The 24,452-nt window shown below is 37.1% G+C and overlaps 1 protein-coding gene across 2 annotated transcripts; it reads left to right on the top strand.

The window, feature by feature from the left end:
* The first annotated feature begins 481 nt into the window (after positions 1-481).
* LOC136710838 (MORC family CW-type zinc finger protein 3-like) lies at positions 482-23,422 on the top strand. Of its 2 annotated transcripts, none has more exons than XM_066686680.1 (19): positions 482-786; positions 3,286-3,358; positions 4,594-4,726; positions 5,629-5,852; positions 6,762-6,915; positions 7,035-7,182; positions 8,290-8,430; positions 8,551-8,670; positions 11,355-11,452; positions 11,560-11,652; positions 11,826-11,954; positions 12,933-13,007; positions 13,892-13,934; positions 14,118-14,270; positions 16,889-16,967; positions 17,065-17,143; positions 17,296-18,556; positions 19,148-19,410; positions 21,526-23,422. In XM_066686680.1, exons 1-19 carry the CDS (start codon positions 748-750, stop codon positions 21,683-21,685), a joined length of 3,465 nt encoding a protein of 1,154 aa, XP_066542777.1. In that variant the 5' UTR covers positions 482-747; the 3' UTR covers positions 21,686-23,422. The 2 variants fall into 2 exon arrangements, with proteins under 2 accessions (XP_066542777.1, XP_066542778.1); XM_066686681.1 differs by lacking the exon at positions 482-786 and adding an exon at positions 2,730-2,859.
* Positions 23,423-24,452: the final 1,030 nt, after the last annotated feature.

Here is a 24,452-nt window from a genome sequence, read left to right as displayed (position 1 = left end):
AGGCTTTGTGCAGATATGACGCCGTATGGGTGTTACAGCAAGAGGATGAAAAGCAGGGTGGTGGTTGGGAACTGAACAGTAATGACATAGTCGTATTCCACCCACCGTACGAAATGCAGGCGCTCTTTTAAAGGTTCCATTTAAAGGAGCATTGTGTAGGATATATTCTGTAATTAGTCATAAAATGTCCAGGGTGTGTGTTCATCAGCATTGCTAAAGCAGTACATTCTCCTTAGAACTGCCCAGTCCAGACGCACGTTCACTTTTTTGCGTAGGTAGATGTATTAGTGAAACGATGTCAATTTTTCTGTGTTGATTATGGCTCACTCTTCTATACGGCCCAAGTTCTTAAACCCGTCTCTTGCTTGTTCGTTCAGTTTTCCTCAAACTGGCAACCTGTTCGATCTTCACTTCTGGGGAGGAGGCGACAGCTCTCTCCACTGTTTTGAGACTGTATTATAGTTCCGAATTTAAACGCGTTGGTGTCAAGTTTGGTGTATTACAGATTGCTCCTTTAAGAGTGGCATCGTAGCTAAACGCCGCTTCTTCATAGTTTTCCATGTTAGTTGCCCTGGGGTTCATTAGGAACGGGGAATCAGGATGGGGCCCACACCGGATCTGCATAAAGCGGCCCTAAAATGGCATCCTTTGCGTCGTTCTTACACTGTTTAGAAGATCTCTGTCCCTTTTAAATATCTGTGGTGAGCGTGGTTGGCGGCACATGCGCAGCACTTTTGCTTCACAAAAATGGCGACACAAACAGAGAGAGGCATCCCTTTGAGCGCGGTAAGAAAACTGAATGAGGCATTTAATTGTATTAACGGACACAGTGAGATACGAGGGAATAATTGTGTGTTAGTGGACAGTTATGTCATGGGATGGCATAGTTCCGTAGCGTTTTATTTTATTAACTTATATAGTGTCACAAGCCCTTGCACTAGTGTCTGTTTTAGAGGAAAGTTGAGAGAAACGGAGCAGTTGGGGGAGAGGAACGGCGTAGAGACGAATTCATTCAGCATGTCCGACTTATTTATTTATTTATTTTTCCCATTTTCGTTTTGCTGTTAATAGGGTAAATTCCAGTTTCGTTTCTTCGCTTCAGTGAATGATGTATCTGCTTTCTCGGGGCTGATAAGAGAGAGATCACACTTTCCGTTGTAAACTTGCCTGTAAATATTATAATGTTCAGTCCATTAGTCCAAATGAGCAATAAATCTTTTTTTTTTGCCACCAAAACGTAGCATACAAAATGTATGAAACCAATTGTTATATTTTGTATGAAACCAGCTCACGTGAGATGACGAATCACACTGCTTTGCACATACTGAATGAACGAGTTTATGCTCAACAAAGCGGGTCGCCTATAATGACGGCAGATATGTTTAACTGGTCAGTAGAGCCTCTTACATTGCAGGGCTGCATCGCAAACCTGGAGTTCGAAGTCCTTTTTCAACCAGTTGTTCTGATCCAGAAGTGCCTTGACAAAGTATCATAATTGTAGTATCAGTCTGAATCTATAAGCAACCCACCAGAACCGGTGTTACAATAAATTCTGTGACCGTCAAGTTCTATAACACTAAGGGTGCTACTTCATGTCTAGCATGGGGGGCAGAATTTGTGACTCCACTGAATATTAATTACATAAATGTACTTAAACATGAATGTGTATAAGGTTTATTTGGAGATTCAGAGGGGGTCACAAATTCTGATGGCAGCTGTCAGAAAGTGTGATCCCCCTATGCCAAGGCTATGCCAAAAAAACGTCCTCTAGGTCACAGAACTCTACAGTCACAGACAGTGGTGTAACATCTGTTAGGGCCTTGTGGCAAAGTGTGTCCATGCTGAAAGGAATGTTTAAACTCTTGTCTTAATTCTTAAAACAGGCTTATTTTTACTTTGTGTGCACCTTTAGTAGGCAAGTTGTATTTTTGAGGATTAATTTTATTATTGGACAACTACAGTACTCTGGTTTTGTTGCTCAGCAAGCACTGTTATTCTATGCTCTCCTCACTGGTTGCCAGATACTCCTTAAACTTGTGCCTTTCAACAAGGAAACCCAATAAATTCATCAGTCAAATTTTATTTATGTAGCACTTTCCACCACAGAAAGTTGTCACAAATGAGTTATAAAGAGCTTTGTGTCCAAGCTTTCCATGTGCAGGCAAGGGCAAAAGACAAGGAAAAAAATCCCTCCTCACACAAGAGAGGAATCATAAGGGGGACCCATCCTCCTTTGGTAGATACCGGCAAGCAAAACAAATAACAAAACTACAGTAAAAAGAACTCATTGAAATAGTGTTGTAAGTAATATGATGGTATAATATATATATATGTTATGAATATGTCATACAATATATAGGTTATGAATATGTAAATTGGAGCAGGACAGGTGCTCAGTGATGCTGTGGGTGAGTAAAAATTGGAGCATTCACATGAAAAGAGTTCCTTGCAGGATGCTGAACTCAGTAAGTAAGACAAAGCATACAAATTAGACCCTCTATATTAATGTGAAATCTGTTGCTGATATCATGGACAACCTGTAATCACCCATTAACGTCATTCTGCTGTTAATGTGTAATGTGCATAATGCTGAAGGCAGTTTGCCCTAGAATGGTACAAAAAAAGTCTTTCTACATTCATAATTAGCTCCTGTAGGAAAAATGGGACGTCTCTCAAAATTTATGAAAAATGGAAAACCTTTATTACAGCAAGCAGTTGCAAGATACGAAGATGTACCAGGGATTCAGCAGAGCTGGACTGAACATTGAGTAGTAGAAAAACACAGCATATATAGATTGACAATACCGCCTTCCCCTAAGCTCCTCCTGAAGGATGTGATGTACTGAATACAGCCTATGTGTAAATACCACTCAAGTTCTAACTCAGTGGAAATTGAATTCTGCCACCTTCATGTCTAGACTAGTTCCCTTTGTCTGTGGTAGTTGTTGATTACTCAGTAATAAACGTCCTTTGATATTGATTGGGTCTTCTGGTCCCACAGTGAGAGCTGTTGTGGGTCTTCCTGCTTTGCCTGTTCATATGCTAAATATGTCAAATGGTCAATCTATCTCTAGGAAGACACTGGTTTGGAACATTTATTATGATATTAATATTGTTGATTGCAACGATGTAAGCCAGTCACATTTGGGTCCATGCTGTAATTTCTTACACTCCATAGATAAGGATTTCTCGTCCCTTTGTTCTCAAGAAGCTGGATTAAGTAACCCTACCAAAGACAGTATAAATAATGCCACTTCTGTCTTCTGTTATATTTCTCTTTTACAGCTTTGTCCAAAGTTCTTGCACACAAACTCCACCAGCCACACATGGCCCTTCAGCGCTATTGCGGAACTGATTGGTAGGTTACAATTTCTCCATCTTGTTTATTACATTTGCCATTGCTTTTGACATTTATTTTTAATTGAATTACTAATCAGCACATTGCATTTTTAATGAAATGTTTCTGTTATTCAGCACTTGTAAAACATTTTAATTCTTATATAATTGTGATCAAAGTCAGACAACATACCTTTCATGGTTTATCCTTGTTCCTGAATAAAAAAAAAGTTTACAGTTTTTGATGAATGAACTATAGCAGTGTTCAAATTTTTAATAAATATTTGAATAGATTTGTTTGTAATTACATTGTTATAATTTTTCTATTGTTGTCCCGGGCAGTGTTGGTAATGGCATAATTGTTTTGCTCATTAGCCTTATTATACATTTTTTTATATAATATTAATTGCCTGTTTTTAATTATCTAATATAGCACTAGAACAGTTAATTTATATACACAGAGATTAGGATAAAAAATTATAATTTAGGTTTATTATCCCATATAAATTATGGATATACGTGCTTCAGACTGGCTAAAGATGATTAATTATACTAACCTCTATTACAGCATATGTCAAAATGCAAATAAGAAACCAAAATTCCTGTACTTAAAGGAATATCATATAAAGAGATAAAACTATTTATTTGTTGTAGGAGATATACACTTATTCTGAAACTGTCTGTCTGCAAAAGACACAAGGAATGTTTCTGTTTATTTTCAAACAGATGATGCAGATCATGCTTGAGTATAAAATACCATCCAGGAAATGCTAACCAGATATTTTAAGTAGTGATGCACAATGATATCAAAATTATATCGGTATTGGCATATAATGGATTTTATAAAGATTATCTACATCTGATGCTTTGATTTTGCAGATGTTTCAAACCGATGATTACTGACACATTTATTTTATGCCAGAATAAGAAAAAGTTGGGTGACCAAAAAATGTTCTGTGAATTTATTTACATTGCGTGTAAAATGCAAGGTTCAGAATCCTGGTAAAATGTACATCAGATGACAATTCAATAAAAGTCAACATACTTCTCTGTTGAATATTACCTGCCACGACACAGTCCTGTAGACTGATAATGTTTTTTACATTATTTACATGTCGACAGTGTTCAAACTGAATTATATTAATCAACTGATGGCATAGTAGCCAGTATATGGTTCCCAAAATTTTTTGGGCCCTGCTTTGCTTGCATTTTCCATGTGCCGTTATATCTGATACATTATGATGTTCTGTTTTTCAGACAATGCTTATGACCCAGATGTAATGGCCAGACAGTTCTGGATTGATATAACAAAAGTAAAAGGACAGGACTGCCTCACCTTCATGGATAATGGAGCAGGGATGGATTATGAAAAAATGCACAAAATGCTGAGGTAGGGGAAGTATTCTTGGAGTTTAGACATCCTAATCTATTAATCCATTGTATCTGCCAACTCAGTATTCATGCTGTTTTTTTTTCTTATTTGGACTACATACACCAATCAACCACAACATTATGACCACCTCATTGTTTCTACACTCATTGTCCATTCTCTCAGCTCCATTGTCTCTTAGTCGTTCTGAATTTAAAAACTGAAATTGATCTGTTGCTTCAAATATTTTGTTTGCCCCTTTTTACACTCTTTAATGGTCAGTTTACATGTTAAAGTGTGTTGTGCTAATGTGTTGTGTTATGGTGTGTTGTGCTAATGTGTTGTGTTAGAGTGTGTTGTTAGGAGTGGTTCAGACACAGCAGGGCTGCTGGCGTTTTTAAACCTTCTTTCCACTCACTGTCCCATCTGTTAGACACACCTAATTGTTGGTCGACCATGTATCTGTAAAGTCAGAGAGTATCTTATCTGCTGCTGCACAGCTTCATTAGTGGTCAGTGGAACTGAAAGAATTGTGGTCATGTTTTGGTTGATCAGTGTGTATATGTGTGTGTGTGGGTATATATATATATATATATATATATATAATTTTAAAGCTTGAAACCAGTTGTCCTTATTACCTTATAACCCATAAAAGTCCCATTTCCCCATAAAGCCTAATTATGAAAAATATAAAACAGACCAAAGAAACAACATGGAACACATTTTCTTTCACATTTCTTGCCATATTCTGTGATTTTTATTTGTATTGCATTTAAAATCTGACTGCATGTTCATTAAATGTTTTTACTTTCCATAATGTTTAATGTCCATAGTGATTTATAAAGACAACATCAGAAGTCTCAATAATCTTCATCCATTGACTTATACACCACTTATCTTTTTGTTTCTTTCTTCCTTCTTAGCTTTGGCTTCAGTGATAAGCAGACGATAAATGGCCATGTCCCAGTTGGTCTTTATGGTAATGGTTTTAAGTCTGGATCCATGCGCTTGGGGAAGGACACTATTGTGTTTTCAAAAAAAGCAGGCATGCAGTGTGTGGGGATGCTGTCACAGACCTACCTTCAGGAAACTGGAGCGGAGAATGTCCTAGTACCCATCGTCATGTTCAAATATGTTGGACAAACCCATATCCTTATCTAGAGACAGAGAGAGGATTGAGTGGATGTTTGAGAGGCTTGAGTTAAAGATTGGATGGACAGAATAACTGAATGGTAAATTGGAGTTTGGAGTTTAATCATTCGTCAATTTCATGTATGCATCATGGCTGCATTGCATATCCTGCGGCCATTTGGTGCGTCAGTTGTGCACGGTATCAGAAAATGAATACTATGTGTATGCAAGGTGCAGTACATGCAGAAACAGATTTTGGCAGTGCAGGCAAAAACCACATCACATTGGCGGTAAATTTTGAAGGAGGCTGCGTCAGAGTCAACAAATAACCACATCATATTCATCTGCCCTCTAGTGGAAGCCTCCAGTTACAAGAGTAGAACATTGGCAAGTATGTAAACATTTACGTTCACAAAGCAGATGGTTGACTATACCAACACCATGCATGCAGATTGCAAGTTTATGTCCACTAAGAGATATAAAAAGGCCCTGTTTACACTTTTCATTCACAAGTCACTGTGATCTGAATCTGCATCCATTCAAGAAATGCATAAGTATTTACACTTCTTTTTCTATATATATTTAATATTCTAATTAAATCTTGTGCTCTGTGTTTAATTGTCCACTATGTTTTTAATAAAAACAAAGCAGCAGGTACTGAAGCTAAACAACATGACATCAAGCCATGAGTAACCAGGTTGTGTTTACATTCCTGCCATGTACATAATTACATTTGTCTTTTAAATGTTTAAAAAAAAAAAACAGTATTCAGTTGTAGGCTGCAATTTAATGCCAATTGGATGCAGACCAAGTAATATGGTTACTTAAGCAAACAGATGTAAAATAAGTATTAGTCCAAAGAACACAACAGTTTTTCTGTGCAATTTATCACCTTTATCTTATGGCCCTTGACCTTGTTTTTCACTCTGTCCTGAACTGGAGCATGAGGCTTGTCTGCAGGATATCCTGAAACACTCTCTGTTTAAGACTAAGGAGGAGCTTTTTTCTGAATTTGGAGCCATTGATGGCTGCTCCAAGAGTTCCACAGGAACTCGCATCATTATTTGGAACCTCCGCAAGTAAGAATCCTTTTGAAAGACACACTTGACATTGGTATTTTTTTTATTGGTTTTAATTAAAATTAAGTTATACAGCATTTATATCAGTGTAGTTTTCACAGTTATGTGTTTTACTACAGAACATCAGAAGGAACATCCGAATTTGACTTTGAAAGTGACCGATATGACGTCCGTATTCCAGCTGAAATGTATGAAGACAAAACAGAACAAAACAAACAGCTACAACAAGGCATACAATCAGTGCCTGGCAGTATCTGCTCTCTGCGGGTGAGTTTTAAGATGATAAACTGAATGACTAAAAGTTTGTAAACAGTAGCAACCTGTGTTCTTCTGAAAATAGAGGCAGGAGAATGTGTTGGAACACAGAATGTACTGATTGCATTCATTTCGAGTGCATTAAAGAGGTCCAGTATTGATCTTCTTAAAATGATTAGTTCTGGTTCACGCATGCCACACTAAAACATTTCACTGGTACTGAATTGAGTCCTTCTGTTCAATCTGGGGTTGGTTCTCCACTAGCACTTGCATACAGCAAAATAAAGCTGCTTGAAAATTGTTGTATAGCCTTTACTTTTAATATGCTTGCCTAGAATATTCTGTCTGATCTCATCAGACAGCTCTCTCCTTTGCTGAACGTGTTCAGTGTTGTTTACACCATGAAACCAAACAGCAGGGTGACTACTGTTCCACACACTGTCAGAAATATTGTCACTTTAGTGGTACATTTTGCTGTCACTGTGGTGGTACTCTCAAGGGTACTTATACTTTACCTTTAATAAGTATAAGGACTTACATTATGTTCTTTAATTTGACAAAGTTCTGCAATAAAAAATTACCAATATTCACCTCTGCTTCTGTAGAAGAGAATGTAATGTACCATTAGGGAACATAAAACCTTTAAAACCTTTAGAGGAAGGTTTTTACACTGTTTGTACCTTTAGTGACCATAAATGTATCTCTGCCTTAACATTTTCTCTAAGGGTGCACTTAAATAAGCTGCATGGCAGATTATCAGGTTGAAGAAGTGTGATACTAATGAAAGAAAACAGTTTGAAATATTACTATAATCCATGTATTAATAATTTTTCTAGGGGAATCTGTCCAAACAATAGTCCAGGAAATTGTTGAATATCTTTGTAGAATGAGCAGTCATTTATCTCTTTTCAAATTTTCTTTGATTTACTTTACGACATACCAAATACATGCAGATATAGATGAGAAAATTGCATATCATTTCTATGCTAATGCTATGTAATGACACCAGCAAATTTGTCCACATCTGAATAAGGTAATAGTAGTGTTAAGCTGCAAAATTAAGGCTATGTCTGAGAGTATTTTGTATATTTGTGTATGGTTTGTGTTTATTTAATTCAGGACTACTGCAGTATTCTCTACCTGAAACCCAGAATGCAGATTATCATCCGAGGACAGAAGGTTAAAACCCAGTTTGTCTCCAAATGTCTGGCGCACCGAATCAAGGACTGCTACAAACCCCAGTTCTTACAGCTACCCCCAGTATCCTTCTACACACAGAGAGGGAAAGAGAGAGAGAGAAGTTTTGATGACGGATAAATGAATACCAGCTTATTCATTAAAGATTATTTATGCTGTTTTTATCCTTAAATTTTGTCTCAGAATAAAGCCATTCAGATCATTTTTGGCTACAACACAAGAAACAAAGAGCAGTACGGCCTCATGATGTACCACAAAAAACGACTCATCAAAGCTTATGAGAGAGTAGGCTGTCAGCTCAAGGTGAGGGGGAATATGGTTTGTGTTGTACTTTATAATCTTGAACCTTCCTGAAGTCTTGATTTCCTGCTCTAACTTTAAATTCAGAGGAAGCTGTCTAACATCTCAGTGCTTGTTTGCTTTAGCAGAGGAAAAAAAGGAAAAGCTGCCCCCGTTAAGAATAGCTTTCCACTTTAAAATGGAGTATTTGTATTTAACTTTAGTCTGATCAAGAACCAATCAAAATTCAGCAAGAATTAAGACCATATAAAAAATTATTGCTCATTTTCTTCATTTCAAACCACACCAGCAGGATCTCAAAAATAGAAAAAACACTAATAGTATATAGTACATTAATACCAACACACCAATCATCATTCCTCATTAAACATACTATTTACACACATTTTCTAAAGCAGTAGTAAATAAAAGTGAAATTAAAATGCTTACATATGCTGCTGGTTCCTGCAACCACACACACTCTGTATTCCATTAAAAGAGAAGGGGCCTCATATATCACTCCAAATTGGCTGCATTTTAGAAGTTGTTGTACGTTATGGGGAATAAATCAATTCCTAGATATTGGTAGGTAGATATTGGCCTGCTTGCTGTAAAGGTTTCTCTTCTCTCTTCTAAATTCTGTCTTGAATAGTAATTGTGACTGAATTATGATATTTATTTATTTATTTTTCCCCATACAACCCCAATTCCAAGAAAGATAGGACACTGTGTTTAATGTAAATAAAAACAATGCAATCTTATAGACCCATATTTTATTTACAATAGAACATAGATAACTTGTCAGATGTTGAAAGTCATTTTACCATTTCATGAAAAATAACTAGTTTACAACTAAATGGCAGCAACGCATCTCAAAAAAACTTGGGACAGGGCTATGCCTACAGTTGTGTAGCATCGCCACTTTTTTAACACCAGTCTGGGAAGTGAGGAGACCAATAGCTGGAGTTTTGTGAAAGGAATGTCCGCTTGTTAAGTGTGACACCATGCGTGATGTTTCGCTATTTCCGGGTCCAATTGTACCTAAGGTCCCTTATCATACATTGATAAGATATGTTTACATATGTTTACTGTTTCAATAAAGCTGAATATCTCAATTAATTCTGGAGAGAGCCATGTTTCTTTCTCACGGTCAGAAGAGGTTTTTTGTAAATAGCTGCGCTACCAGTGATAATCTACTATTTTTAACTAATCTAATTTTTAATAACTCAACAGAAGGTAGTTGGCCAACATCACAAAGTCAAAATGTCACGACTTAACAAGCGGATTGTCCCATTCTTGTCCGATCAAAGGTGATGAAAGGTGTGGACTGCAGGCAAAGTTCAACAACCAGACTCTTCTTCTAAGTCATGCTGTTAAGATGGATGCATGTGGACTTGTGGAAATATTCAAGACCTTCCCTGAAAGAGACATTGTCTGAATGGAAGCATATGATTTTCTAAAATTTTTTGATATGGTTCAGCATTGTTCGGATGATGATATCATTTTGGGCACTTTTCACACACATCAGGGAGAGAATGTGTACGGCTCCCTTCCTCTCCTTCAGTCCTGAAGTACTATCTGTACATGGAGGAGCTTGGTTACATGGTTACATCCATGAAACTTCACAGGGTCGTAGGACCTATTGCCAATTATGTTGCTTGTGCTTTATAAAACTTATAAATGCCCATTTTAAAAAGACTGCCAATGTAGTTTGACTGCCACATTAATAAAAAATTCCACATTAAAAAATGCCCATTTTATTTAGACTTCCACCTCAAATAAATGACCACTTCAGATAAACCTTAAAACCATAAAAACACTGCCAATATATTTTAAACACTGCATTTTAAAATGTTCCACTTTAAAAACTGCTGTTTTATTTAGACTTCCACATTCAATAAATGACCAGGTCAAATAATCCTTAAAAAGATTTCTAAGACACATTGAACACCACCTTAAAAAATCAGCCATTTTATTTAGACTTCATCCTTAAGTAATCCACCACTTTATCGAATCTGTCACATTTATTAAAAAAAAATAAAAATAAAACCTTCCATTATTTTTGTAGGTCACCTTTAAAAAATTCAACCTTAAAAAAACAGCCATTTTAATTAGGCTTCCACCTTAAGTAAATGACCGCTTCATAGAAACGAACATATAAAAAAATACCACATCAAAAAGTCTCCCATTATATTTTGCAGGCCACCTTTTTATAAATTCTACCTTTAAAAATTTTTATTTAGGTTTCCAACTCAAGTAATTAACCACTTTATAGAAATAGTCACATTAAAATAAATACCACCTTAAATAAAGGACGACTTCAAATAATCCTTAAGTTACTTCATTTATGAAGTGAAGTGGAAGCCTTAAGTCTTTTTAAGCTGATGGTATTTTAATGGTAGTATTGGATATATTGTTCTATTTGTTCTATTTTACCTCATAGCTATTAAGCAGCATATAAGGTAATGTTGCAATAATGCTAGCAATACGTGATAAACCAAATTCAATGTTTTGTCATGAACTTTCAACCTCTCGCTGACAGCTACAGTTTTAAGATTATGACAACCCTTGTTGCAATAAGTGGAATGGAATGTGTAAAAAGAACCAACAAAATAAATAGAATTGCTTACCAACGTTGCAACCTTTTTAAGCAGCTTCATAGGGTTTAGTGTGCAAGCCATACAATTTTTTCTGTGTTCTTATATTAGGCTAACAACATCGGTGTGGGAGTCATTGGGGTGATAGAGTGTGACTACCTTCAGCCAACTCATAATAAACAAGATTTTGACTCCACAGATGAGTACAGGTCAGAGATTCCTGAGATTTTCAGTATTTATGAATGCTCTGTAAATACAGTTTTAATTATTATATTTTTCTGTATATATAGATAATTTTTATCTTCTGTTTGTGCAGAAAAACTGTATACAATGTAGGGGTTAAGCTTGAAGAATATTGGAAGGAAGTCCGTCATAGGCTTAAAGCAACCGTTCCTGTCGAGGACATTGTGTGAGTTTAAAGCTTCCTCTGTCAACAGCTTATGCTGTCAAATATAAACATATTTTAGAAAAACAATCATGTTCTTTGTCTGGGCCATGAAACTGGGGGTTCCTCTTGCTATTTCTAAATGTTTCACATTACCAGTTAAGGTAATCTTTGTGTGTGTGTTAATGACCCTACAGGAAGCGACCAGACCAAAACTGGGTACAATGTGATGCATGTCAGAAGTGGCGGAAACTTCCGGATGGCATAGATCATGACAAGCTCCCTGAAAAATGGTTCTGCCACTTGAACCCTGATAACCAGTTCAGGTGTGATTCTGCATTTTTATATTCTGTGCTTCCTGTGCCTATACACCTCAGATTTTATGCATTCATGGTTTTCCTGGAATGATCAAGCTTAAAAATTATGCTTTCCAGGCTTGTTCAACATTCATTCCACTTCATTTTTTTAGTGTTTTGTTCACCTGAATTTTTTTAAACATTGAACATGTCACAACTTTAGATATATGACATACCAAGACACAGAATGAGTGACTTATGATCTGAATATAGCACAGTAGAAAATCTAATTATCTGTTATATTCATCAAAAGCTTCATGAAACATATAAATTGACATGCCTACAAGGTTTGAATTTCTTAAGTATTAATCATATAAGTAATATATGTTATTTACGTACAGTACGTACGTATGTTCCGACTTACACCGAAAATCATATATATATATATATACACACTAAAATGAAATAATAAAGTGCAGCGAGGGCCTAATCACTGTTGGCTTGTTCTTTAGATCCACACTTGAAGAATCCAAATGGGGAAACCCACAAAACATTGTTCTTAAAATGTATATAATCATACTTTTGCTTAATATGTTGTATATAAACTGTCTTGTTTGTTTGCATCCTTGTCATTTACTAGATGAGTCTTTCACTTTATTTAACCTTTTAACTGCTACGTCAGCCTCTATTTTATTATTTCAGCAATAATCAGTAATTCATTATATCTGTTGGGCCCTGCATTTAAGTTAGTGTATACTGAAAGCTGACTTTTTGTGTACATGAGGTGTGAGGTATAATGTTGACTTATTATTATTATTATTATTATTATTATTATTATTATTATATATAGTAATATATTATAATATTTATAATAGGAATTATTATTAACTATTATTAATGATTTTTAACATCATAGAACAGCAATGGGTTTCAACAAAGGTTTAAGTGTAAGAACTTTACTGAATTACTTTTCATTGCTTATTGTGGGGTTGTTGTTTTTTTTGGTAGGAGTTGCACAGTTCCAGAGGAGCCAGAGGATTCTGATGATGAACAAAACAAATATCAGAAAACTTACAAAAAGCAGTGAGTGTTTTCTAATTTGTGAGTTATACTGGGCTGCCACAGTATTGGAAAGTTTGAAGTGACTACATGTTATATGACCATTTATTGTATGTGTTGTGGTGAGTCATTCTCACACCTTGTAGATGTAATGTCATAGAAAGTAGCTCATCTGTTACTGCATAGTTTGTGTTGGTCATCCTCTAGTCTTTCATCTGTGGTCACAGGATGCTGTTTTCTGCATTTTTTTTTTTTGGTTAGTGGATTATTCTCATTCCAACAGTGACACTAAGGTTTTTTAAACCTCCAACACCATCATGTCACTGTAATCGCAGTGCTGAGAATAACTCCCCAATAATGCCTGTTCTGTGGTGGTTTTGTGGGGTCCTGATCATTGAAGAACAGTATGAAAGGGGATAACATAGCATGCAGAAAAATACTGATGGACTGCAGTTGGTAACTAGAGAACTTGAAAGTGTTTGTATATGGTAAATAGAGCTAATAAAATAGCTGGATATGCCCACTGTTTGGTAGGTGGTTTTATTTATTTATTTTCTGATATGACTCTGTATATGCGTATATGTGTTACATATGGAAAAGATCATAGCATATGAATAATTGAACCCTCTTTCATACATGTCCAGTGTATACATGTCCATGTCCATTTATTTGTAATATTTTACATTTGAATATATCTTAGCTTCAGACTTTATGTTCCATATAATATTTCAGTTTTGTTCCATATAACAATAGATTAATTTCAGTATTTCGTGAATACTGAATATTCTTTGATGTAAAGGTTGGATTATGATATTCCCTACCATAAGAAAGCTTATACCTTCTCATAAAATTCTGGAGATTTTGTTCAATCTGTGACTGATTGTGTGTGTGTATGTCTTTTAACACAGTGAGAGGGATAAGAGGCTGCAGCAAGAGAAAAGTAGACAGAAGGTAATATGTTGTTTTTTTCTGGCGACTGGTGTTTTTTTTTTATTGTATTATAATTATAACATTTCCATTGTCCTATGAGAGGGTGAGGCAGAGAATGGTTAATATATTTTGTCTTCAAAATACAAATATTGGAAGATTGTCCTATTTAATATTGAAGCAAAATCTATTATATATGTGTTTCAGATGGAGGAGGAGAAGAAGAAAGCTGAGCAGCAGAAGAAGAAGGCAGAGGAGGAGAAGAAGAAGGCAGAAGAGAAGCAATTCAAAGAACTGAAAGAGAAGAATGCTGCACTGATGAAGAGACAGCAGGATTTGGAACGCCAACTCAGATTCGCAGTGAGCAATTTCTTTTCAATAGAATAATTGAACTTCACATTGTTCAGATTTCATTAACTGCCCAGTGCAGATAACCTAGTGTTACTAAAATGCATATGGGCTTGCCTGTCTTGGGATAGCATGTAAATGTGCATTCATATATGCAGCTGTCAAGGCCTAAGAAAAGGGGGAGATTGTATTTGGTTGTATAGGGTATTTTAGTGGGGCATATGCAGTGGAAAATTGAAAGCTTTAGACCAGTGTCTGGTTCCATAAAAGACCTTAAGTGAAAATTTCCCCTTAAGATTGCCCTTAAACATCTCTTAAAATCAGTATGTTGCAGAAAAAATGCCTTAATTGATACCTAAATATTCTAAGAAATAATCATAAACCCTTAAATGTCAACATTCACAATGTTAATCAAAAACTTTTTTATAAAAATTTTATAACATGACTTAAAGATATTTATAAAAATAAAAGGTGACAATATTGCTCAATTCCTGCTCCATAGGTGCATAATATGACTCAGTGGGGAACTGACTCTAAATTTGGGAGAGCACTAACTGCATGGAAGTAAACACAAAAAGGGCTACAAAGCTAAGCAACTTGAGTTAAATGAGTTTCTGTGGTAATAAAAACAGTGTTTAAAATCTTACAAACAACATTTCTGCCATGTACAAACAAAAGTAATTTTTCCCCCTCAAACATCCAGTTCCACCATAAAAACAAAGAGCCAAAGAAAAGCGTTTCCCCACAATCACAGACATTACCTTAAAAATATGGCTGCATTTTAGAAGTGTTTTGAAGCTGATTGTGTAACTAGATGAAATTTTGGAGATAGAGACCATCTTCTAGATCCTCAGAGCAGAAAACAGTTAGTAAAACACAGATTTGACCGTTGTTCAATTTAGGAAATAATATATTTAATTTGATTTAAAGTTTTATTTTATAAATTTGTTTTATTTAAACTTATACAAGAAACAACAAAAAATAATTTGTAAAGATTTGCTTATTTTGTAAATGACCTTAATTTACTAAGATTCTGACATAGTATAAAATAAATAATGTAGCATATTTATCAACCCCACTAAAATGCAGAAAATTTACTGTGTGTATAAAAACAGCAAACATAAACAATTATATGTTGAGGCAGTGTGGTCTGTGTGCTTGGGTTAGAGCTCAATGGTTTTTGATATTCCTTATACTCAACTGGGTGAGATGGGTTTTCTCCTTTTGATGTCACAGGCTTCTTTCATATCTTACAATTAGAGTCGTTTATTGTACATCAGATTTTTTGTAACAAGCCGCCTCCACACTACTGAAGTCAGTGCTCTTTTGTAGCAACACAGAGCAACTTACATTTACAGCATTTAGCTATAATCTTTTATTTAGTAATAATTTAGCTCGTATTGTGCTTAGTGTTTAGACAGAATGGGTATCCTACCTAGTACAAAAAGGTCCAAACTCCCACCGAGCTCAGACACTTCCCTGAACAAGGGCCAGTGCTGATACCTAGAAAGAACAAAATGTAGTAAGTGCAATACACAGCATCTGATCAGTGCTCATACCTAGAAAGAAAACGAGTCAGTGCTTATACCGTGTTTCACCGATAGTAAGACACCCCCGATAGTAAGACGCAGTGTGGGTTTTAGGGGGGTCGGCTAATGTAAGACGTACCCCGAAAGTAAGACATAGTAAACTGTACGTTGGAAAAATATAAGCCATAGTACCGGTACCTTTTGCTGCATTAACTGCGGGATGCGGACGGATCTGGAGCGGAATGAGCGGAGGGATGTGGAGGCCGCGGGAGCAGCAGTAATGTTGTCCGTGGTCCAACACGCAGCCTCAGTGCCCTCATGTGCAGCCGCTGGTGACAGTATCTAGCTAGCTAAATAACCAATATTATTCATGACAATAGCCTAGCAAAAAGCTAAACTCAAATTTAGAGGTACCGTTCTGTGTATCATTCTTGTAAATGTGATCGAAGTCGGACCAACGGTCTTTTAAACCTTATTCCTCGAATTAGTAAGAAATAACATGTTTTCTGACTATCAATAAACACAAGTTAGGAACTCAAATTCGACTGTATTTATTTGTTTGACACTTTCATATAGCTGGTGCTTAGCCTTTAAGCCCCATAACCCCTCTCTCACTCCACCCCTAGCACCAACCATATAAATCAATAAATATTGTTCTGTAAAGTTTAGAACTACATGTACAAATCCCCGCATTAAAAATAACAATGTAAGAGAAATATAAATAAAGGATGATATATTGACAATTTATGTACAAATATTAAATATGTAAATATTTTAAAAGTACCCATATTTGTAAATATTTTAAAATTAAATTATGATAATTGTCTTGTAGTTTCACTATACTGTGTTGACCAGTGGAGGACTCCCCTTGAGTGAGTTTTCATTTGCACGGTGAAACCTTGGCTTGCTTGGCTATTTTGGACTAGGATGCAAATTTCTTCATCACAAAGCTGGTTATAAGAAATAAAATAAATTGAAATAAATGTTTATTTAACTTTTTTTTTTTTTTACTTTTTTATTATTATTTAATATTCTAATGTTTGATACATCACCAGATTATTAAGATGAACTAATTTATCTATTTATCATTTTCTTCTACAGTCCCCTCCTTCAGTCCCCTCATTTCCTGCAGAAGCCCCATCCAAACCCTCTCATAATTCCAGGCCTCTCACACATGCAAGTAAGCTCCTGTTTTGTTTATATCTCTCAAGTAATATAGTATATAAAGAACTACTGCTGTTTTTGATGGACTGCAATATTTTAAATTAATCTTGCAGGCTCCGGACCAGATGATGATGATGATGATATGCCAGTTATCTCTAATGTAATCTCACTTTCCAGCTCTACTCCTGTCAGGTATTACATAATTGTTTATATCTCATATTATTACGTGCTTTCTATTTATACCCTGCCACATAACCCTCTGTTTGTACCCACTAATATGCTCCCAAATTATTACACTTCTGTACTGTTTCTGACTTGCTCCGTGATTTTATTTTTTTTATTAGTGCCAAGAGACTACTGGACTATAGCAGAGAGAACAGATATGCAAAGAGACTCAGAATAAGCAATGGTTTCTGTGGCAAGATGCAAGACAGACCCTCTACATCTACCCCCTCGCAGGAACCCTGCTCCTTACCGGCCACTGTTATTTCGAATAAAGATGATGGTAAAGATGCACGTGAAGATGATGCATCTTTGGGTATTATGTTAGTAGGCAAGGGCAGTAACAACAATGACAAGAATTACAACAGTGACAATGACAACGATCTCATTATCGTTGAGAGCAGGAGCACACCTCGGCCTAAATCAGCATTTGACCTCTCAAAGGTAAAGTCAGAAAGCAGTTCTACTGAGGATCAGCCAGAAATACACACAAAGAGTAGTGAGGTTTTGGCCATGGAAACCATGGCATCCACAGAAATTACAGCTGCAGCTTCTTCTACTAAACAAGTCAATATGTGTACTCAGACTGACCTAAGTCTGACAGTGAAAAAAGAGGAGGATTCAGAAAGGGAAAAAGCAGAAAAGGGGAAAGAGGTTGAGGGGAGAGGTTACATGGGTGTAGAAACAGAACAAGGTGTTGTTTCTGTGGAAAGGAAGACAAATCAAAAACCAGAGCATATGCAGAGATCTATAAATGCCCAAGTAAATACTGCAACAAGTTTAGTCAAAGAAAATGGAGAAAGAAACAACAACCAGTCTAATTGTTCTGCAACTGAAATGATGGAGGTGAAGTTGCCTAAGAGTGAGGAAATAAACCCAGGATCAGAAGAAGAGGCACTAAGGTCAGTGACACACAAGGACTCACTTCAGGACCTTACAGGCAGAAATGAGCTTTCAGTGCTGGAAGCCCAGCAGCAGCAGGACCACTTGCTGGAGCTTCTGGAAGTGGCCTCTCGGGAGCGGGATGAGAGCCGGACACAGGTGGAAGAGCTTCAGAGTAAACTGCTGGAACTCACCCAGAATACACTAAAGAAGGAACAGTATGAGCAGAGCACACAGACCTCCACAGCAGAGGAGGAGCAGGAGAAGGGTTATAAAGCACTTTATCTACAGGCCAGAGAGGAAATAGAAAAGCTCAAACATGAACTAGAACACTTAAAAAGAGAACCCCAGAGTGGTGCAGAGAACAGGGAGGAGAGCAAATTAGGCCCAGCAAGGTTGGAAATGTTTGATGGTGTGGATGATGAACTGGCTTGTCAAGTGGACCTTCTTCTAAGGCAAGTGGAAGAAGGAAACAAAGAGCAACAGGAGCTGAAGAGCAAAGTGAGTGTCTGACATACAAACATAGAATAGAATGACATAGAAATAAAATACTTTGTTATTCTTGTCCCTAGATACTGTAGTACATTTTATTCATTTATTAATTTTATTTATAAGTTAATTGAAATATGGTTCATTAGTGTATATAAAAGGAACACTACTTAATATTCATTCATTCATTCATTATCTGTAACCGCTTATCCAATTCAGGGTCGCGGTGGGTCCAGAGCCTACTTGGAATCATTGGACGCAAGGCGGGAATACACCCTGGAGGAGGCGCCAGTCCTTCACAGGGCAACACAGACAAACACACATATTCACTCACACACTCACACCTACAGACACTTTTTGAGTCGTCAATCCACCTACCAACGTGTGTTTTTAGACTGTGGGAGGAAACCGGAGCACCTGGAGGACACTACTTAATATTTTTCCTTAAAATTACAGCTTCATCATTTTTGTAATGCTTCACTGAGCTGTAATAAGGAGAAGAGAGCCTCTGCCATTGCTAGTCTGGGCTCAGAACTGCAGCACATTTAGAAGAACACAAATAAAGTACAATATCTTACTTTCCCTCTTTGTACTTGTACACAGCTGGACTGTCTAGAACAAGAGAAGAGCAAGTTGTTGATCTGCTGTGAAAACCTTCAAAAAGAATTAAAGAGAGAACGTGAAAAGGTAAAACGAAGTTTAGAAGAACAGCAGGCACAGACAGAATTTCCTGATCCACAACAACAGGAGAATGAAGCAGATGCAAGAGAACCTTCCAACCCAAGCCAATGCGCAACAACTGGGGCCAATCACGAAAGACCAGGGAGAGAGAGAGGACAAGAAGGCACAGACACACTGGAATGCAGGTAGTTCTTGATTTCTGCTAAAAATATATCCAGTCCAGGGAACTGTAAAAACAATATCAGTTAGTTCCAACAACAGTCACATTAACTGTTGCTGACTGATATATAATTTCTACAAGATGTTTTTTTTAGGTTGGATTCTGTAAAACAGTATGGTGACAGGCTTCCAAAGCTGTGAGCTTTTCATTCAGGAGTTTTGACAGCAGATTAACTAAAAAAGAATGCAATTTTAAAAAAATGACAAAATTATAACTATGATATTAATTCACATAACCATTGGCGATATATACTGAACAATAACTGGATTAGGAAAACCTACCTTGTATCTACACTCATTGTCCATTTTATCCGATCTACTGACCAATAAGGAAGTACTGACCATAAGGAACTACAGACTGTATTCCACTTGCTACTCTGCATACATTCATATCCCCATTACACCCTGTAAGGACCCCACGCCCCCCAGGACCACCACACATCAGGTATGATTTGAGTTGTGGATCATTCTCAGCACGACCAAACCAAACTGTGCAGTCTCTGACTTTACATCTACTAGGTGGGCCAATGAGGTAGCAGGGTGGACAGTGATTGAACAAAGTGTTTAAAATCTCTAGGTGCACTGCTGTGTCTGATCTTCTCATAACAGCAGAACACACATTAATGCCACCACCACTGCAGTGCTGAGAATGATCCACCCCACAAAACATACCTGTTCTGTAGTAGTCTTACTGTGGGTCCTGACCATTTGTTTTAGAAGGAAGGTATCTTGTGTACTGTCAAATACATACATTCATTCATTCATTATCTGTAACCGCTTATCCAATTCAGGGTCGCGGTGGGTCCAGAGCCTACCTGGAATCATTGGGCGCAAGGCAGGATTACACCCTGGAGGGGGTGCCAGTCCTTCACAGGGCAACACAGACACACACACACACATTCACTTTTGAGTCGCCAATCCACCTACCAACGTGTGTTTTTGGACTGTGGGAGGAAACCGGAGCACCCGGGGGAAACCCACGCGGACACGGGGAGAACACACCAACTCCTCACAGACAGTCACCCGGAGCGGGAATCGAACCCACAACCTCCAGATCCCTGGAGCTGTGTGACTGGGACACTACCTGCTGCAAGGTCCAACCACACACTCTCCCTACCTGCAGCCACCAAAATTCCTGTTGAATCCTACACCTGAACACTAAGGTTGCTGAGGCCGTTTAAGATCAGATCAGCAACCGACTATCCTTAACAACTACGTTTACTCATTGAGCCCAGCCCATGAGTACCCAAACCAGCCACTGTATCCCTAGCTCTTCACAGGGGTCATCAGACAGCCACCTCCTCTCATTGGTGTTTCGCTGAATTAAGCCCACAACACCTCCAGAAGGCTCAATATTGAAGTCTGGCATCCCAGACCCACCCCACTTCATGCTTTACAGTCCCTTTACCATCAACAACTGTAAATCCAAGCTGGCCTCTCTGATGACTACCTATCCCCACTGGCACAGTTAATGCATGCTCATTGCCACCAGTTCCGGCACGGTGGCTTAGTGGTTAGCACGTTCGCCTCTCAGCGCTGGGATCTTGGGTTCAAGTCCCATCTGGGTGGAGTTTCCATGTTCGGTTTCCTCCCACAGTCCAAAAACATGGAGAGTAGGTGAATTGGCTTCTCTAATAAAATGTCCTGGTGTGTGAGTGAATGAGTGTGTATGTGAATGAATGTGTGTATGTCCAGATATGGATTGGCACTCTTTCCTGGGTGAAATCCTAGTGCCCGATGCAGTCCTCCAGGTGGATGGTCGTTCCTGGTCGAGAGTACGCTGTGCATGTTTGGCTGCTGCTTCTCGCCTGTGTGTTTGGATTGAGCGTTCTGAGCAGTATGGATTGTAAAGCATCCTTGGGTGTCTAGAAAGGTCTATATAAGTGTAACGAACGATAGATAGTTAGATAGTAAGTCAGTTAGTTTGTTTGTTCGTTCCATGTGACCTTTACATGCTACATCGCAATCCCAATAGCACATCTACAGTGCATTTCCCCAAGTAGTCTTATTTTAATAAAAGGTTATATGTTGTGGTAATGCATGTAGACTAACTCTTTCTTGTTTTCATTCTGTTTTTATAGCCTCAAGTTAAGGGAACTAAGGCAAAGGGTTGGTCATCTTCTGGTCACCTTCGTCCCTGCTCTGGACCTTGAGCAGGTGAATTATGATTGTGATGTCATCGATGAAATTCTTGAACAAGTTATAAATGAAATCACATCTACCAGAACAGTTTTACAATAGGACATGCATGTTTACACAGAACAAATCTCCAAAAGCAGCGGTTTTCATCCTCTTGTTTTTATGACTATTTCTACAACAAAGCACCGTTGTGTGCCATCATTGCAGGACTTGTATTTACAAACTGCCTTTAACAGCCATTAGCCACAACCTTGCGGACTACCAACATGGCCCACCATGACCCAGTAGTTAAGAAACAATGTCCCAAAGTACATTCACTGCTTTGTTGTTAAATATGTGAGATTCAAGCACAAGTACCTAACTTAGGATTAACACCACACCTGTGCAGAAGAAATACAGCAAAACATTGTTCATTTGTTGGTGAGTCATTAGGCTCAATTTAAACATTATTGCACTGAATTAAGGATATTTTTCAACTTACGCTTTGCTTAGACTGAGCCTAAAATAATAATATAACAAATATAGCTTTGTGGTGTTTCCCTCTGTGAAGATGCGCATAGATGACATCTGAGTTTATACTTTTACATTAAACTTGATGATTTTTATTTGCCATAACGTTGAAAAGCGACCACTGAATGTATGGTTTATGTTCCTGTACAACAATCCTGAAATTTCTAAATAGTTTATTTCATCATGATTTGCCATTTTGTCTGGCCACCCCTATTTGCATTTTGCCGTATGTGTTTTTCAGGGTTACAGAAAACTTTTCGTATTCGTTTTACGGGGCACTGTGGGCACTCAGTAACTGCTGATGTCACAATCTGAAAACAGGTTATTATTTTGTGAAGGTATGACATTATTAAAATTGATTGATGTCATTTTCTTTTCAACTATGCTTTCTGTGGACTTGTCCTGTGGCTACTGGCCCATTATAATCAAGGAAGAACACTGATTCCTATTCTGCATTTGGTGACTGGTTCTGTGATTATATTTGTGATTCCTTTTCCGGTGTTTTATTTTTATTTTTCTTTTATTTTTTTTCTTTTGGACATGAACAGTCATATAGTTTTATAGCATCAGACGTTTGGGATCAATCCAACTGCTTGTTTTTATGCTCAGTGCTCTAGAATGTCAAACCTAACTGAGTTTTACACTGTACCCAGTGAGTCATTTGTGACAAAGAGGTACAGAGAATCTAGAATGTATCTTTCCTACATTTATTTTATTTCCTGCATTTTCTGTATTATCAATAATTTAATGCACAATGTGGTGTACAGATGAACGGTCTGAAAAATGTCCTATGTCTTCCATTTTTACATTAATGGGGAATGATGGTGGCATTTGTAAAAGGGGTACTTTTCACTTAAAAGCATTAAATCTCAACATTTCCAGCTGTAAAGAAGCAAATGTCTCTGACATTCATCACTAATTTTGGCTTTTGCTATTAAAAGGGAATAAAGAAAAAACTGTAGAATATAAATTGAGATAAGCTCCTCTTATAGGTTTTAAACAGTTGTAAATAAAATAAGAAACTGGACATTTTATTTTTTAAATAATCTATTTTTTTCTTCTTTCATTTCTTTTCATAACAGTTTTTCCCTAATGTTGAATTGTTAAAAAATTTGGCAGTTGTATAAAACTAAATATATTCATGATACATTTCTAAAACAATCTTCCTAATACATAAATAAATATTTATTTGTAATACACTTTATTTTTGTACCACATTTTAATATAAAAAAGGGGGTGGGGGAAGTAATATACTGAACCAGAAGCAACAAAGTGTATCCAACTAGTTGAATGAAACTTGCTATTTTCTTTCATTTTGGCTGTTATGTTTACTACTACATTTATATAAAACAATGAAAATAAAATAAAAATGTTTTGCATTGTAACAAAAGTTGTTTTAATCTATTCACATCCAAAACCTGTGATTTGATGTTGACATATTAATTAGTTTCTACATATTATGTGCTATACAAAGGATAGGTAAACAAATCAACCTTTTTCTTCATAGAGACATGCTACATAACCATAGGTTTGTGGACATTTTCCTTCAGAATATTGCTTTATTGTATGATGATGAAGGCTGTCCAAATGTAGTTTGCCCATTTGCTGCAATATCAGTCTTTGATCTTCTGGGTAATTATGAAGAAAATTGCATTGAGGATTAGATGGTATTCATTTACAAACATTAGTCAGCTGAGGAATGCTGACCTGGATTACAGGAATCCTGCAGTCTGGGAGCAACTCACTTGGAGCTTCTCAATGTTGACTGTTCAGGTGGTTTGGACATCTGAGAATAAGGATGCACCCGGCACTTCCTGCTTGTGGTATATCGGGCAGGAACCATTGGGAGGCATCACCAGGGTATATCTCCTGGCTAGCCTGAGAATGCTATGGGATTTAAGGGGCTAGAGAATGCTGTGAGGCTCAGAGCCCTGGGAGTCTTTGCTTGCTGTGTTACCACTGTAATCCTGGAATGCATTAAGCAAATTAGATGAGGAGGTTGAATTTCAGCTGAATTATTATTTATTCTGAAAACCCACTTCTTTGCATCCCAGTGGTACTGGAGCTCCATCACTCAACAGTTCTTCTTGGCTCAACAGCAAAAGTGACTTAACTGCAGTATGTCTATGATAAGTTGGCAAACTTCCAAGAAAAATAAACCAAAATACAATGTAAGAAAATATTTTACAGCTGTGTAACTTAAATTGCACACTCTCAAATACTGATTTGCTAATGTGAAAATCTTGTATCGAAAGATGTGAAGCCATGGACAAGTGTGTGAAAATGTGCACGGTTTTAAAGTCTGACTTTATTTGGGCTCATTCTATATTCTGGCTTTTGTGCCCAAGGCTCCTTTCAC

Source organism: Hoplias malabaricus, chromosome 12, assembly GCF_029633855.1.
Source record: "Hoplias malabaricus isolate fHopMal1 chromosome 12, fHopMal1.hap1, whole genome shotgun sequence".
Classification (NCBI taxonomy): domain Eukaryota; kingdom Metazoa; phylum Chordata; class Actinopteri; order Characiformes; family Erythrinidae; genus Hoplias; species Hoplias malabaricus.
The sequence above is the reverse complement of the archived record's forward strand: the minus strand, read 5'-3'. Positions and strand labels throughout refer to the sequence as shown.

What these genes read in the sequence shown, in the direction of transcription:
- LOC136710838 (XM_066686680.1), top strand. Translation starts at nt 748, where the DNA reads ATGGCGACACAAACAGAGAGAGGCATCCCTTTGAGCGCG. An exon ending in GAGGCATCCCTTTGAGCGCG is followed by an intron (nt 787 to 3,285) that starts GTAAGAAAACTG and finishes TCTCTTTTACAG; the next exon opens with CTTTGTCCAAAGTTCTTGCA. An exon ending in GTTCCTGTCGAGGACATTGT is followed by an intron (nt 11,653 to 11,825) that starts GTGAGTTTAAAG and finishes ATGACCCTACAG; the next exon opens with GAAGCGACCAGACCAAAACT.